This window comes from Gorilla gorilla, chromosome 4, assembly GCF_029281585.2.
Source record: "Gorilla gorilla gorilla isolate KB3781 chromosome 4, NHGRI_mGorGor1-v2.1_pri, whole genome shotgun sequence".
Lineage (NCBI taxonomy): Eukaryota > Metazoa > Chordata > Mammalia > Primates > Hominidae > Gorilla > Gorilla gorilla.
In genome coordinates this window covers 23,003,640-23,018,007 of record NC_073228.2, presented here as the reverse complement: position 1 = coordinate 23,018,007, position 14,368 = coordinate 23,003,640, and the positions used below count along the sequence as shown (strand labels likewise).

At 40.7% G+C, this 14,368-nt stretch overlaps 1 protein-coding gene across 13 annotated transcripts in view; it reads right to left on the bottom strand.

Moving 5' to 3' along the window:
* Window positions 1-1,548: 1,548 nt before the first annotated feature.
* Window positions 1,549-14,368, bottom strand: part of ABCA9 (ATP binding cassette subfamily A member 9) — a 103,573-nt gene continuing 90,753 nt past the window's right edge. For 12 of the 13 annotated variants that reach the window (XM_063706134.1, XM_063706141.1, XM_063706133.1 and 9 more), the window contains 8 exons: window positions 13,071-13,231; window positions 11,958-12,033; window positions 11,790-11,884; window positions 10,957-11,076; window positions 10,610-10,750; window positions 9,463-9,542; window positions 3,060-3,115; window positions 1,549-2,938 (listed from right to left, as the gene is read on the bottom strand). In XM_063706134.1, coding sequence (XP_063562204.1) covers window positions 2,840-2,938; window positions 3,060-3,115; window positions 9,463-9,542; window positions 10,610-10,750; window positions 10,957-11,076; window positions 11,790-11,884; window positions 11,958-12,033; window positions 13,071-13,231 — 828 coding nt within the window. In that variant the 3' untranslated portion in view covers window positions 1,549-2,839. Of the gene's footprint in view, window positions 2,939-3,059; window positions 3,116-9,462; window positions 9,543-10,609; window positions 10,751-10,956; window positions 11,077-11,789; window positions 11,885-11,957; window positions 12,034-13,070; window positions 13,232-14,368 lie in introns of those variants that run through there. The other variant, XR_010133733.1, reaches the window with a different exon arrangement.

The window sequence follows — 14,368 nt, the reverse complement described above, 5'->3', positions numbered from 1 at the left end:
GCACTAGTAATAGGCAAGTTACTATTGCTTGGCTAGACACTTTCAGGTTGGTGCAATGTGAATACACTGAGAATGAAGGAAGTATCCACTAGCCAGAGAGTCAACACAGATAAACACATGGGAAGACAGTAGGAAGGATCACTTTTGCAGAGTTCTGCACCAGGTAAGGACTGGCAATAGGAAGCATGGAACAGTTCAATTGCAATTGCATCAGTGCCCTGCATGCTTGAGAGATTCTTACCCTAGGTTTTTGCTTTCATTGTTTTCTTGGCATGAACTACTGTACTAGTCAATGTAATGCTGACTATCTGTTGTAACCAACCCCTAAATCTCAACAATCTCTATATCTTAATACCTCACGGTGGTCTGTGGCAGTTCAGGGCTTTCTTTTTCTTTCGTTTGCTTTCTTTAAGTTACGACAGTAGAGGACACCCACCTTCCTTCCCCATGGCCCTCCCACCTTCAAAAACAGACACAGAGCAACAAGTCTTCATGTTTCAAATCTCTATGACTTCCCCTTCTGCCACTATTCTAAGAAAGCTCTCTATGTTTAAGGCATCAGATGATTAGATCAGGCCCACACGGATAATCTTTCTTTTCCTAATGTCAAAGGTGTCATGAAACATAACAGAGACAATGGAGCAATATTGTGTCATATTCTTAGGGTCCAGAGATTAGGGAGGCAGATCTCTACTGGGCCATTTTGGAAATTCTGCCTCTCACAGTGCCAAATATAAATAAGAATATTTGTTGGTAATGTTATTATGAAGATTGAATAAAATAATCAATATATGTACAGAACCTAGTTATAATGTGTATTCTTAGTCTAATAAATAATGATAATATTGCCATTATCATATTATGCTTCCAAAATTACTATAGCTCTAGAATTTTTATGTGGCTCAAGTTTACTGTTTCACTTTCTTTTATAGAACTGTTGGATATAAATCCTTTGCTTAACACACTTTCACTGAGATTATTATTGGCATTTTTTTTTAGCTTTGGGAACATACTCTTAGAATACTGAAATGATGTGTTTCTTCATCAGCTCCCAACATATAGCACATTGACACTTTCTTGTTGAAAACTGCTTCACTGAAGTCCTGAGTCTGAGTGTCATTAGTGCGGATGAACCCAGTCTTATAAAATCAAAAGTCTTATTTAAGGCATAGGCCTTATATACAATGATAATGGCACAGTCTTTGGAAATTTGGCTCATTGCAAGAAACACTTACTCTATTACTGATGTACGTAAAGTGAACTATAGTTTTCAATGGGTTGACTTGTATCAACTCATTTGCGACTTATAAAAGTCAAGTGACTCAGTAGGATCAGTATTAGTGTCTCTTTTTTTAAAAAATAAGAAGTCTGGGGCCCTTGGCCCAAGGTCTCATACGAATATTCTTATGGGTTGATGGAAGTGTTTTATTTTCAAAAACTAGAAGAATATAAGAACTAAAATCAAAGCCAAGGTCTTTCACACAACTTCCTTCAAGTATTCAATTAGATAGCAATAATAATAGTATTAACAAGAAAAACTCACCTAAATAAGAGTATACAAGTTTATTTTAAGGTGTTCATAGGGTTACCAGTTGGATAGGTCATTATAATATATAGAGATATGGGAAATCAAGACCTATGAAGTTTTAATTATTTGCATAAGAGTATACCCTTGCATCATAAGAAAACATATAAAAACAGAAATATGTTTCAAACTTGTATATAACATATATATACATGTTCAACTTGATCATTCAGGTTCTTACTGAAATTATTTATTTATTTATTTTTATTATACTTTAAGTTCTGGGATACATGTGCTGAATGTGCAGGTTTGTTACACAGGTATACATGTGCCGTGGTACTTTCCTGCACCCATCAACCCATCATCTACATCAGGTATTTCTCCTAATGCTATCCCTCCCCTAGCCCCCATCCCCCCAACAGGCCCCAGGGTGTGGTGTTCCCCTCCCTGTGTCCATGTATTCTCATTGTTCAATTCCCACTTATGAGTGAGAACATGCGGTGTTTGGTTTTCTGTTCCTGTGTTAGTTTGCTGAGGATGATGGTTTCCAGCTTCATCCATGTCCCTGTGAAGAACATGAACTCATCCTTTTCTATGGCTGCATAGTATTCCATGGTGTATATGTGTCACGTTTTCTTTATCCGGTCTATCATTGGTGGGTATTTTGGTTGGTTCCAAGTCTTTGCTATTGTAAACAGTGCTGCAATAAACATATGTGTGCGTGTGTCTTTATAGTAAAATGATACAGATTTCAAATTTCCTTTATAGGCACAACAGACAAAACATGGACTCACAATCTAAACTCTGAAAAATGACTGACAGAAAAGGAAAACCAGTGAATTAAGAACAAGTATTTAAAAAGGGAATTATAAAAAGCAAATACTGTGCTGCTGGGTAATCAATTGACTCCCCTTACCCGGAAGTCAATAGGATGTCTTAATTTATACTTTAATCAAAAAAATAAGAAAATATTTAATATTTTGAAGTTCAGAGAAAGAAAATTAAGCATTCTCCATGACATCCTCAGAAATGTAGACAATTCTATAATAAATGCATTTTTAAACTTAACACAGTAGGAAACATGGGATTTGGTTGCTGGCACAAAGGCTGCATGGTATGGCTTAGCCTTATGCCCTACGATCGCCCTCACTGACATCCCCTGTTGTCTCACTGTAAGAAATACTATTGAGGATAATTATTGCATGAGTTTCAAATGCATTTTGTACCACCTCTGATATAAGGCATATTAAGGCTATAAAATATTATCTTTAAAAGAGTCACAGGATTAAAGAAAGACATAGGGTATTTGGAGCTTTAAGGCTCTTCCTGCAGGAGGAGCTTCCACTTCACTGAGGGATCAAAGTCCTCTTCAAGATCACCCAGCTCCTGCTCCTTGGAGAGCTCCAGGAAAACCTAAAAGGAAGGAAAGAAATAAAGAGAGGAGAACAATGCCATACTGCCTCCTGCAGCTCCAGGCGAATGCATTATACATGTATATTCCATGGATGATATAGAATCACTAAAAATGACCCACCTGCTCCAGGGTAGACTGGGAGAGGCTGTACTCCTCCAGGTCAAAACTCTGTTTAACTGCATAAGAATGAGCATACATTAGGAATTCTATTTTTTTTCAGTGAGTTTTACCAAGTTACAAACCAAAATACATACAAGTAGATCTTAAACATAAAAGATAAGGTAATAAGTATTCTTAGACTAAATATGGGAAAGCAAACGCGATATAGTCATAACAGGAGGAAACTCCATCCCTTTCATCTAGAGTATTGGTAGAGGCACCACAAAACTGGAAAGCAATATCAGAGGTTCCAGAGCATCTGTGCAGAACAAGCTAAGAGATGGTACCCTCTGTGCTAGACGATGACCACGTACCCCTCTGTACCAGCCCTCATTCTTGTCTACTCCAAAGGCTGAGGTAACAGATGTCTTCTGGTGGACATCACCAATGGCAAGCCCATTAGGAAGGACAGGGGAGACAGGAGGTCAAGGCATTTATTCTTTCACTTCCTCCCTGACACCAAGTGTGTGCCTTGTTTCTCTCAAGGTAGTAGGTTCCACATGACTCTACCCTCAAGTTCAGGTCATTGCTTCCTCTCTTAGTCCCTTTGGACCTAAGAATGGTAACACTTCTATTGTTTCTCGTCTCAGGTAGTTGCACTGTTCCATGTACCTTTGGAAAGAGTCTTCTGATAAACAAACGTTCCTTGAATTATCCTATTTTGAGTTTACCATCTGATACCAATTTGGACCATGACTGAGACCCCAACCATGTAGATACATAAGAAGAGGAAGATAATGAATGGAAAAATGAGACTGGAAGGCAAATATTTCTTTTGGACAGTGTGGCATTTTCTTTCTTCTTTCCTTGGACATAGGACTAGTCCCTATCTTATATCTGGAAACATGTGAAGAAGAAATACAGTGGGTGGCTGACTTCCCTGCACTTGTAGAGTTTAGAGAAGCAAAGATGCTTGTATGTTTCTCATGGATTTCAAAGGGGAGGTATCTTGAGAAGATCACCTGGAAAGGGAAAGGGGTTTCAAGGAAGGGACTCAGGAGCTACCAGGTGGTCACAGGAGCCAAAAGCAGGATGCATCACCCACCCCAGGGAGCTGTAATCAGAGGTAATAGATGAGGGGGGAAAGAAAGTCATCAAGGAACCCATAAAAGCACCCAATGAAAGAAAGGGCCAGCAATTCTTCATTTCTATACTGGAGACCCCAATGTGATATCATGGCTCTAATGATCAGATCAAGCTCTGATGCAATATTATCTCTTCTTTTTTCCACTTACACTACACCCTGGAGAGGCCCCAAACATTCGTTTATGAGTCATGGAGGAAATAGAGAAAGAAAAGACATAAAATTGACCATTTCACCTTCTTAGCTATAGGTCTTCAAATTCAAAGCAAGTCTGACCAAGAAGGGGCATGTGAGGCTAGGGTTTTGCTAGAGTTTACATTACCCAGAAGAGATTGGTGGTAGGAAAGAATGAAACTATGCAACAAGGTAAAAGGATTGCCATGGAGCAGGCATTTGGCTTGGACGACACCGTGCCTAGCCCATTCAATAAGTGTATTGCACCTGAGAATGCAACGGTGTCCAAGAACATTTGGAGGAAAAAACGCTAGCTTACATCTCCACATTTTGTACTTTGTGTAGTCTTCACATATTGGAGCAAGGAACTCTGATAAATACTTTGTTTTTCCCCCTAAATGAGAACTTCACTTTTAGCAAATTAAGTACTGCAGGAGGAATTTGAGGTGGGAGGGAATGCTTTTGAAAGCAGAAACATGTTGCTTGGGGTGGAGAGTTCTGTAGATGTCTATTAGGTCCGCTTGGTGCAGAGCTGAGTTCAATTCCTGGATATTCTGTTAACTTTCTGTCTCGATCTGTCTAATGTTGACAGTGGGGTGATAAAGTCTGCCATTATTATTGTGTAGGAGTCTAAGTCTCTTTCTAGGTCTCTAAGGACTTGCTTTATGAATCTGGGTGCTCCTGTATTGGGTGCACATATATTTAGGAAAGTTAGCTCTTCTTGTTGAATTGATCCCTTTACCATTATGTAATGGCCTTCTTTGTCTCTTTTGATCTTTGTTGGTTTAAAGTCTGTTTTATCAGAGACTAGGATTGCAACCCCTGCCTTTTTTTTGTTTTCCATTTGCTTGGTAGATCTTCCTCCATCCCTTTATTTTGAGCCTATGTGTGTCTCTGCATGTGAGATGGGTTTCCTGAATACAACACACTGATGGGTCTTGATTCTTTATCCAATTTGCCAGTCTGTGTCTTTTAATTGGAGCATTTAGCCCATTTACATTTAAGGTTAATATTGTTGTATGTGAATTTGATCTTGTCATTATGATGTTAGCTGGTTATTTTCTCGTTAGTTGATGCAGTTTCTTCCTAGCCTCAATGGTCTTTACAATTTGGCATGTTTTTGCAGTGGCTGGTACCGGTTGTTCCTTTCCAAGTTTAGTGCTTCCTTCAGGAGCTCTTTTAGAGCAGGCCTGATGTTGACAAAATCTCTAAGCATTTGCTTGTCTGTAAAGGATTTTATTTCTCCTTCACTTATGAAGCTTAGTTTGGCTGGATATGAAATTCTCTCAATAAATTAGGTATTGATGGGACATATCTCAAAATAATAAGAGCTATCTATGACAAACCCACAGCCAATATCATACTGAATGGGCAAAAACTGGAAGCATTCCCTTTGAAAACTGGCACAAGACAGGGATGCCCTCTCTCACTGCTCCTATTCAACATATTTTTGGAAGTTCTGGCCAGGGCAATCAGGCAGGAGAAGGAAATAAAGGGTATTCAATTAGGAAAAGAAGAAGTCAAATTGTCCCTGTTTGCAGATGACATGATTGTATATCTAGAAAACCCCATTGTCTCAGCCCAAAATCTCCTTAAGCTGATAGGCAACTTCAGCAAAGTCTCAGGATACAAAATCAATGTGCAAAAGTCACAAGCATTCTTATACACCAATGACAGACAAACAGCCAAATCATGAGTGAACTCCCATTCACAATTGCTTCAAAGAGAATAAAATACCTAGGAATCCAACTTACAAGGGATGTGAAGGACCTCTTCAAGGAGAACTACAAACCACTGCTCAAGGAAATAAAAGAGGATACAAACAAGTGGAAGAACATTCCATGCTCATGGGTAGGAAGAATCAATAATGTGAAAATGACCATACTGCCCAAGGTAATTTATAGATTCAATGCCATCCCCATCAAGCTACCAATGACTTTCTTCACAGAATTAGAAAAAAACTACTTTAAAGTTCATATGGAACCAAAAAAGAGGCTTCATTGCCAAGTCAATCCTAAGCCAAAAGAACAAAACTGGAGGCATCAGGCTACCTGACTTCAAACTATACTACAAGGCTACAGTAACCAAAACAGCATGGTACTGGTACCAAAACAGAGATATAGATCAATGGAACAGAACAGAGCCCTCAGAAATAATGCCGCATATCTACAACTATCTGATCTTTGACAAACCTGACAAAAACAAGAAATGGGGAAATGATTCCTTATTTAATAAATGGTGATGGGAAAACTGGCTAGCCATATGTAGAAAGCTGAAACTGGATCCCTTCCTTACACCTTATACAAAAATTAATTCAAGATGGATTAAAGACTTAAATGTTAGACCTAAAACCATAAAAACCCTAGAAGAAAACCTAGGCAATACCATTCAGGACATAGGCAGGGGCAAGGACTTCATGTCTAAAACACCAAAAGCAATGGCAACAAAAGCCACAATTGACAAATGGGATCTAATTAAACTAAAGAGCTTCTGCACAGCAAAAGAAACTACCATCAGAGTGAACAGGCAACCTACAGAATGGGAGAAAATTTTTGCAATCTACTCATCTGACAAAGGACTAATATCCAGAATCTACAATGAACTCAAACAAATTTGCAAGAAAAAAACAGCCCCATCAAAAAGTGGACAAAGGACATGAACAGACACTTCTCAAAAGAAGACATTTATGCAGCCAAAAGACACATGAAAAAATGCTCATCATCACTGGCCATCAGAGAAATGCAAATCAAAACCACAATGAGATACCATCTCACACCAGTTAGAATGGCAATCATTAAAAAGTCAGGAAACAACAGGTGCCGGAGAGGATGTGGAGAAATAGGAATACTTTTACACTGTTGGTGGGACTGTAAACTAGTTCAACCATTGTGGAAGTCAGTGTGGCGATTCCTCAGGGATCTAGAACTAGAAATACCATTTGACCCAGCCATCCCATTACTGGGTATATACCCAAAGGATTATAAATCATGCTGCTATAAAGACACATGCACACGTATGTTTACTGCGGCACTATTCACAATAGCAAAGGCTTGGAACCAAGCCAAATGTCCAACAATGATAGACTGGATTAAGAAAATGTGGCACATATACACCATGGAATACTATGCAGCCATAAAAAATGATGAGTTCATGTCCTTTGTAGGGACATGGATGAAGCTGGAAACCATCATTCTCAGCAAACTATTGCAAGGACAAAAAACTAAACACCGCATGTTCTCACTCATAGGTGAGAACTGAACAATGAGAACCCATGGACACAGGAAGGGGAACATCACACACCAGGGCCTGTTGTGGGATGGGGGGAGGGGGGAGGGATAGCATTAGGAGATATACCTAATGTTAAATGACGAGTTACTGGGTGCAGCACACCAGCATGGCACATGTATACATATGTAACTAACCTGCACGTTGTGCACATGTACCTTAAAACTTACAGTATAATAATATAAAAAAACTAAAAAAAAAAAAAAAGGAAGGAAATCGTGTTGTGGATGAATCTAGAGGACATTTTGCTAAGTGAAATAAGCCAGGCACAGCCACACAAATAGTGCATAACCTCACTTATATGTAGAACCTAAAGAAGTCAAACTCAGAAGCAGAGAGTGGAATGATGGTTGCCAAGAGATGGCCGGGGGTGGGTGGAGGGAAGGGAAGGGAACAATAGAGGGTAGGGAGGATAGAGCAATATTGGTTAAGGGGTACGATGTTTCAGTCAGACAGGATAAATAAATTCAGATTTATTGACTATAACATGATGACTGTAGTTAATAATAATTTGTTGTATACTTGAAACTTGCTAAGAGGGTAAATCTAAAATATTCTCAGCACAAATAAATGTTAAGTATGTGATGTGAAAAAAAAAAAAAAAGAAAGCAGAAACATGAGCAGCCTTTTTTAAAAAGCCTCTAGGGAGGCAGCCTTCCTGAAACATCAATCTCTGCTCCTAATCCATTATAAAATACTTCCTGTTGATCTCACTGCGGAATCCTTCCAACTGGAAAGATGCCAACCAGCCATTGGGGCATAATGGTCAGTGTGGTCAGTGTGAAAAACGGCCACATAGACCACAGGGTGAGGTTGACCAACAGGATGAGAAAGTGAAACAAAAACCTATTTGGGTGATCCTAACCCTGTCTCAAGAAGAATCTCATTAAAAGCTAGGATGACCATCCTGGCCAACATGTTGAAACTCTGTCTTTACTAAAAATACAAAAATTAGCTGGATGTGCTGGTGTGTGCTACTCGGGAGGCTGAGGCAGGAGAATTGCTTGAACCCAGGAGGCAGAGGTGCAGTGAGCCAAGATTGTGCCACTGCACCACTCCAGCCTGCCAGCCTGGCGACAAAGGAAAACTCTTTCTCAAAAAAAAAAAAAAAAAAAAAAAGGCTAGGATGCTTGAGGCCTCTGAGGAAGGCAGGTGACAAGCCAGAAAGTACAGCTCAAGAAGGGGCATGAGGTTTCATACACTAACTCATCAGATTTCATACACTAACATGACAGGGAAAAACCAAGCCCCTGATACATTGATGCAGTATGCAAAGACCAAAATCCAAGGGCCTAAAATGAGTTACAGATTAACACACCTAAACAGAGACAGGAACCTCCTTATCTGCATCTATCAATAGATGGCTATAAAACAATACATAGAGGCAAAAACCAAATTCATATGTTTCTGTTCGTATGAATTTGTGGATAATCTACCCCTGAATGTAAATGGTCTCTTTTTCCCAGAGCCTTGTTCAATTACAGTAGGGTACCTTAGCCCCAGCACTAATGACGTTTTGATTGATCATTCTTTCCTGTGATGGCTGACCAATGCACTGTAGGGTATTTAGCATCATCCCTGGCCTCCACCCACTAGAAACCAATTGCATCCAACCTCTCTGTCCGCACTTGTAAGAACCCCAAATCTTCCCAGACATTGTCAAATCACCCCTTATGGAAAAACACTGGATTAGCAGTCTTAGTAATGTATTAATGATGTAACAGCATAATTCTATGTTTATGTATTTTTTAAATACTGGTTCTATGTCAGATTTAGGCTTATCTGTTTCCCTGAGTTTTGTCTCTGAACAGTCACTCTTACCTATCTCTAATTTGAAGAAAGCCTGTGATAAAGGTCGCACATCCTCAACAGGCAACTTATAGACCATCAGGGAGGAGAACCTGCGAAGGGAAGACAGTGAGGCTGAACTCCAGGTGTCAAGGTTGAAACCCCGATGGGTACAAATCTAAAAAGGGAAACAAGGCTAGGCACGGTGGCCCATGCCTGTAACCACTGCAATTTGGGAGGCCAAGAAGGGAAGACTGCTTGAGCCTATGAGTTTGAGACCAGTCTGGGAAACAGATGGAGATCACATCTCCACAAAAAAACTTAAAAATTAGCCAGGCATGGTGGTGTGTGCCTGTATTCCCAGCTACCATGGTGGCTGAGGCAGGAGGACCACTTGAGCCCATGGGATTGAGGCTGCAGTGAGCGGTGATTGCACCACTGCACTCTAGACTGGGCGACAGAGTGAGATCCTGTCTCAAAAAATAAAAATAAAAAAATGAAAAGGAGCAACAATATCATCAACAATCTGTTTAAATAGTCACATCTGTGTGGTGTTAGAGAGACACTCATAATGTAAGTGCTCTTTGATCAACAAGAAGTCAATCTACTAAGAGGAGGAATGAAAGACAAAGGGAAGGAAATTAACAGCCCCTATGCCTCATGAAGGGAAGAAGCAGAACACCTTATCCTTCTTCTTAGTGAGAAGAGAGTAGCATTTCAGTAAAAAGAACTAGATTCTACTCCTGTCTCCACACTCTGAGCCTCAGTTGATTTCACTGATAATAATATATAGAAATGTTAAGAGACACCATTCACTGAGCTTTGACTGATGCCTGGCACTCTGGCATGGGCTTTATGCAGGTGATTTCCTTTCATGAGGGATGGTTTTACCCTCTAGAAGGAACCCCTGAGATGACCTAAGTGCATGCATGCATCAGTATTTGGCACATTAGAGCCCCCATGCATGCTGATTCTCTTACAAGAGTCAGCTTTCAAATCAGCACTTTGTTCTCTTATTTCCCTCTTGTGGGAGCCCTTGGAATTGAATTTTCTCTAGGTAAAGTACTTGCAATTACCACAGAGTTAAAGAACGAGAAGATAAAGTTCTTATTCCGTCATCATAGCAGAAATACGGAAACAAAAACCAAGGACTGTGATAAAACAAAACACCTGTGTCTACCTTTCCTGCCGAGCAGCCTGGGGGAAAAGCCTCAGGATCTCTGCATGGAGGGGCTCCATTTGTGCCAGGTTCTTCACCTTCATCTCCAGCAGGTAGTCTTTGCCAAATTTGCTTTTCAGGTGTTGGATGGAACCAATACATCTGAAGGTAGCAGAAGGATAAAGTCAAGCAAGGAAAGAGAAAAATGTATGGCTTGTGATGTTCAGCCTCTGGAGGCCAGAGTAAGGCCACATAGAGTTGGGAGCAACCATGCTAGCTCCTCACAATGGGTAGCCTGGTGCAGGGAAATAAACTTTGCTCATAGCACACAACCTGGGGGCTGAGCGCCGGCTTGGACAGGCACTCACCTCAGCCTTCCTGACACCATGATGGCCACTCGGTCACACACCGCCTCAGCCTCTGCCATGTAGTGTGTGGTCAGGAGGGCGCCCCTCTCCGTGTTTCTAAAGGTGGCCCGAATCACCTGCCTAAAGTTAAGTCAAGGGAAAACATGAACTCATGGGAATGCTCAAGGTATTTGGAATTTTTAAAAGAAGTTTCCATCGACGCAAAGATGAAACATGCAGCGAATTCAGACTAGACAAAAAAGGGGTGTGTGTAGGGATGACAGGCACGGAAACCAAACTATTGGATAGAGTACATAATTCAGAACGTAGAAAATGATATTGGGTAAGATGCTGTTTATAAAAATACTAAGTTCAGAAATATTTATGAGAATGCAGTAGGAACAAAGAAAATTAGGAGAATTTACTAAAAAGCTTGATAATCATGACATACTCCCTATAGGTACAAAATGACAGAATTCAGAAACTTCCCAAAAATAATTTTAAAATATATTGAAGATTTGGAATGTTTCTTTTTTTCCTCCATAGGAATTGTATATCAGGTGATGTTGCAGAAAGATTTAAAGCTTAATTATAGATTGATTTGACTGTATAAAAATGTTCCATGTAGGCACAGACACAAAAATTATTCGAGCAAATATTAGGGTGAGATAATATAGCTTTTTCTTCTCAATAAAAGCTGGTCGTGATTGGAAATCAGATAATTTTTTTTCCTAAAATATTGCTTTTCCTGATACCGTGAGTGTCTTTCCCTTTCTAAGTAAGCAATGATTTTGCAGGCCAGTTTTCACAGGATCAATACACTCATGCAGAGGTTGCTCATGATAGCACCTCACCACATTTGCTGCTGCCCCTCGGGGTCCATCCCAGTCGACGGCTCATCCAGAAGCACCACTGATGGGTTCCCCAGGATGCTCAGCACGAAGCACAGCTGCAACGGGAGGAACAGCCCCTCTGGTTCCCATCTACGGCACTTGCAGAGCAACAACAAGCCCTGCCCATACCTTTCGCTTTATTCCCTCTGACAAGGTCTTCACGGGAGCCTTCAGCTGGTCCTGCAGCTTGAGCGCATCCACTAACCTGAAGAAAACAGAGTCAATCCACATAATCCCAACACTGGCGAATGTACATGGGAGAATGAGCAAATCAGGAGAAACATGACGGTGGGGGAGGTGTTTATGAGTGGTCAGAGTGGTCATAAAATTTAAACCACCTAGGTACTTTATGAAACTTTCATAGTCATCAAACTCATATTTTCAATGATGTCTTTCCATATTAAGAATAATCAGGCTGGACCGGGCACAGTGGCTCACGCCTGTAATCCCAGCACTTTGGGAGGCTGAGGCAGGTGGATCACGAGGTCAAGAGATTGAGACCATCCTGGCCAACATGGTGAAACACTGTCTCTACTAAAATTACAAAAATTAGCTGGGCATGGTGGCGTGCACCTGTAGTCCCAGCTACTCAGGAGGCTGAGGCAGGAGAATCGCTTGAACCTGGGAGGTGGAGGTTGCAGTGAGCTGAGATCGCACCACTACACTCCAGCCTGATGACAGAGCAAGACTCCGTCTCAAAAAACAAAACAAACAAATAAAAACCAAGAATAATCAGTCTGGGTGCAGTGGCTCACACCTGTAATCCCAGGTGGCTCACACCTGTAATCCCAGCATTTTGGGAGGCCAAGGTGGGCAGATCACCTGAGGGTCTTGAAAGACCAGCCTGGCCAATATGTTGAAACCCCGTCTCTACAAAAATACAAAAAGTTAGCCCGGCATGATGGCGGGTGCCTGTAATCCCAGCTACTAGGGAGGCTGAGGCACAAGAATCGCTTGAACCCAAGAGGCGGAGGTTGCAGTGAGCACTCCAGCTGGGGCGGCAGAGTCAAACTCCGTCTCAAAAGAAAAAAAAAGGAAAAAAGAAAAAAAGAAATCAATAAACATTTTTCTCTCCAGGCTCAAAGTGAGAGAAAACAACACTGAACAGAGTTCTAGATGACCAAATCTTCTCCCACAAGCATGGGGTCATCAATTACAACCTCCCTGTCTTCATTTTGTGTGTATGTTATTAATACAACATCCCCTCAGCAAAGAAGGGTAGTGCCCCCCAGCCCCAGGTACCGTTTGATGGCGATCATTGCGTCCCCTTTCCTGAGCCCTTTCACGGCAGCGTACACCTCCAGGTGCTGCCTCACTGTCAGGTTGGGCCACAGCGCATTCTCCTGAGGGCAGTACCCCAGGAAGCCCAGGGGTTCCCCTCCGCCGCTCCCTTTCAAAATCACCTACGAGAAATAAGTTCATTCTTAGATTCTATCCCAAATGTCACGTATATGTATATGCATGTAAGCCGTACTTCCGAGATGCCCTTCTCTTCACACACACAGGTGCTAAGTGCACAAATGCAAATCAGTAATCACTTAACTTTGGGGAAAAGGTGGTAAAAGCTCACTTTAAAAGGCAGACATTCCATGGTTATCCATTGTAGTGTAGACTTTACTACCAATTCCATGACCGTGATTGAACTCAAGATTGCTGATTTGAGTGTCTTTTACTTGGCTTCATTCATTGATCCAAACATTCAAAGGAATAGATACTTGTTGAGAATTCTGTTTTGCCAGTGATAGTTATAATTATAGGATTTATCTTGCAATAAGGCAGTGGTTCTCAGCCAGGGGAATCCTCCTCCTAGGGGATATTTAACAATGTCTGGAGACACATTTGGTTGTCACAATTCATGTGTGTATGCATTGGGAAAACAGTATTACTGGCATCTAGTAAGTAGAGGCCAAGGGTGCTGCCAAACATCCTACTATGCACAGAACAGCTCCCCACAGCAAAATGACATTATCAAGTCCATAATATCGAGGTTGAGAAATTCTGAACTAAGAAATAAACAAAAAACTTTTAGCACTGTATCTAGCCCGTAGGAACCAATATACACATGATAGCATTTATTATTTTTATTAGCCAGGCTATGCTTTACAATAATAAGAACATCTAATGTGTCCTCAGTGCTTCCTATGTGCCAGAATCTAAGCATATAATATATTTTTAATTACATTATCCTATCCTTACAGAACCCCTGTATGTGTTAGGTGTTTGTTTTATCATTGATGTTTTACATACAGAAAATTATCACAAGCATGGATTATGAAACTTGTACAAGGTCACAACAAGGTAAATCTCGGACTTGAAGCTGGGATCTACCTTCAGAATCCAAGTCCTTGACCTTGATGCTATATTGTCTCCCCCCAGTACAAAGGAGAGAGCTAGTTAACCTTGCCTCATTGAGCTTTCATTTTGGAGAAAGAAACATAAAATATAAGTAGTAAGTAAACAAGTAAGTGACCAATTTATAACCTCTGCCTTGTGCTTTCAAGGAAATAGATATGCTAAAGAATAACAGGGAGGATTTAATT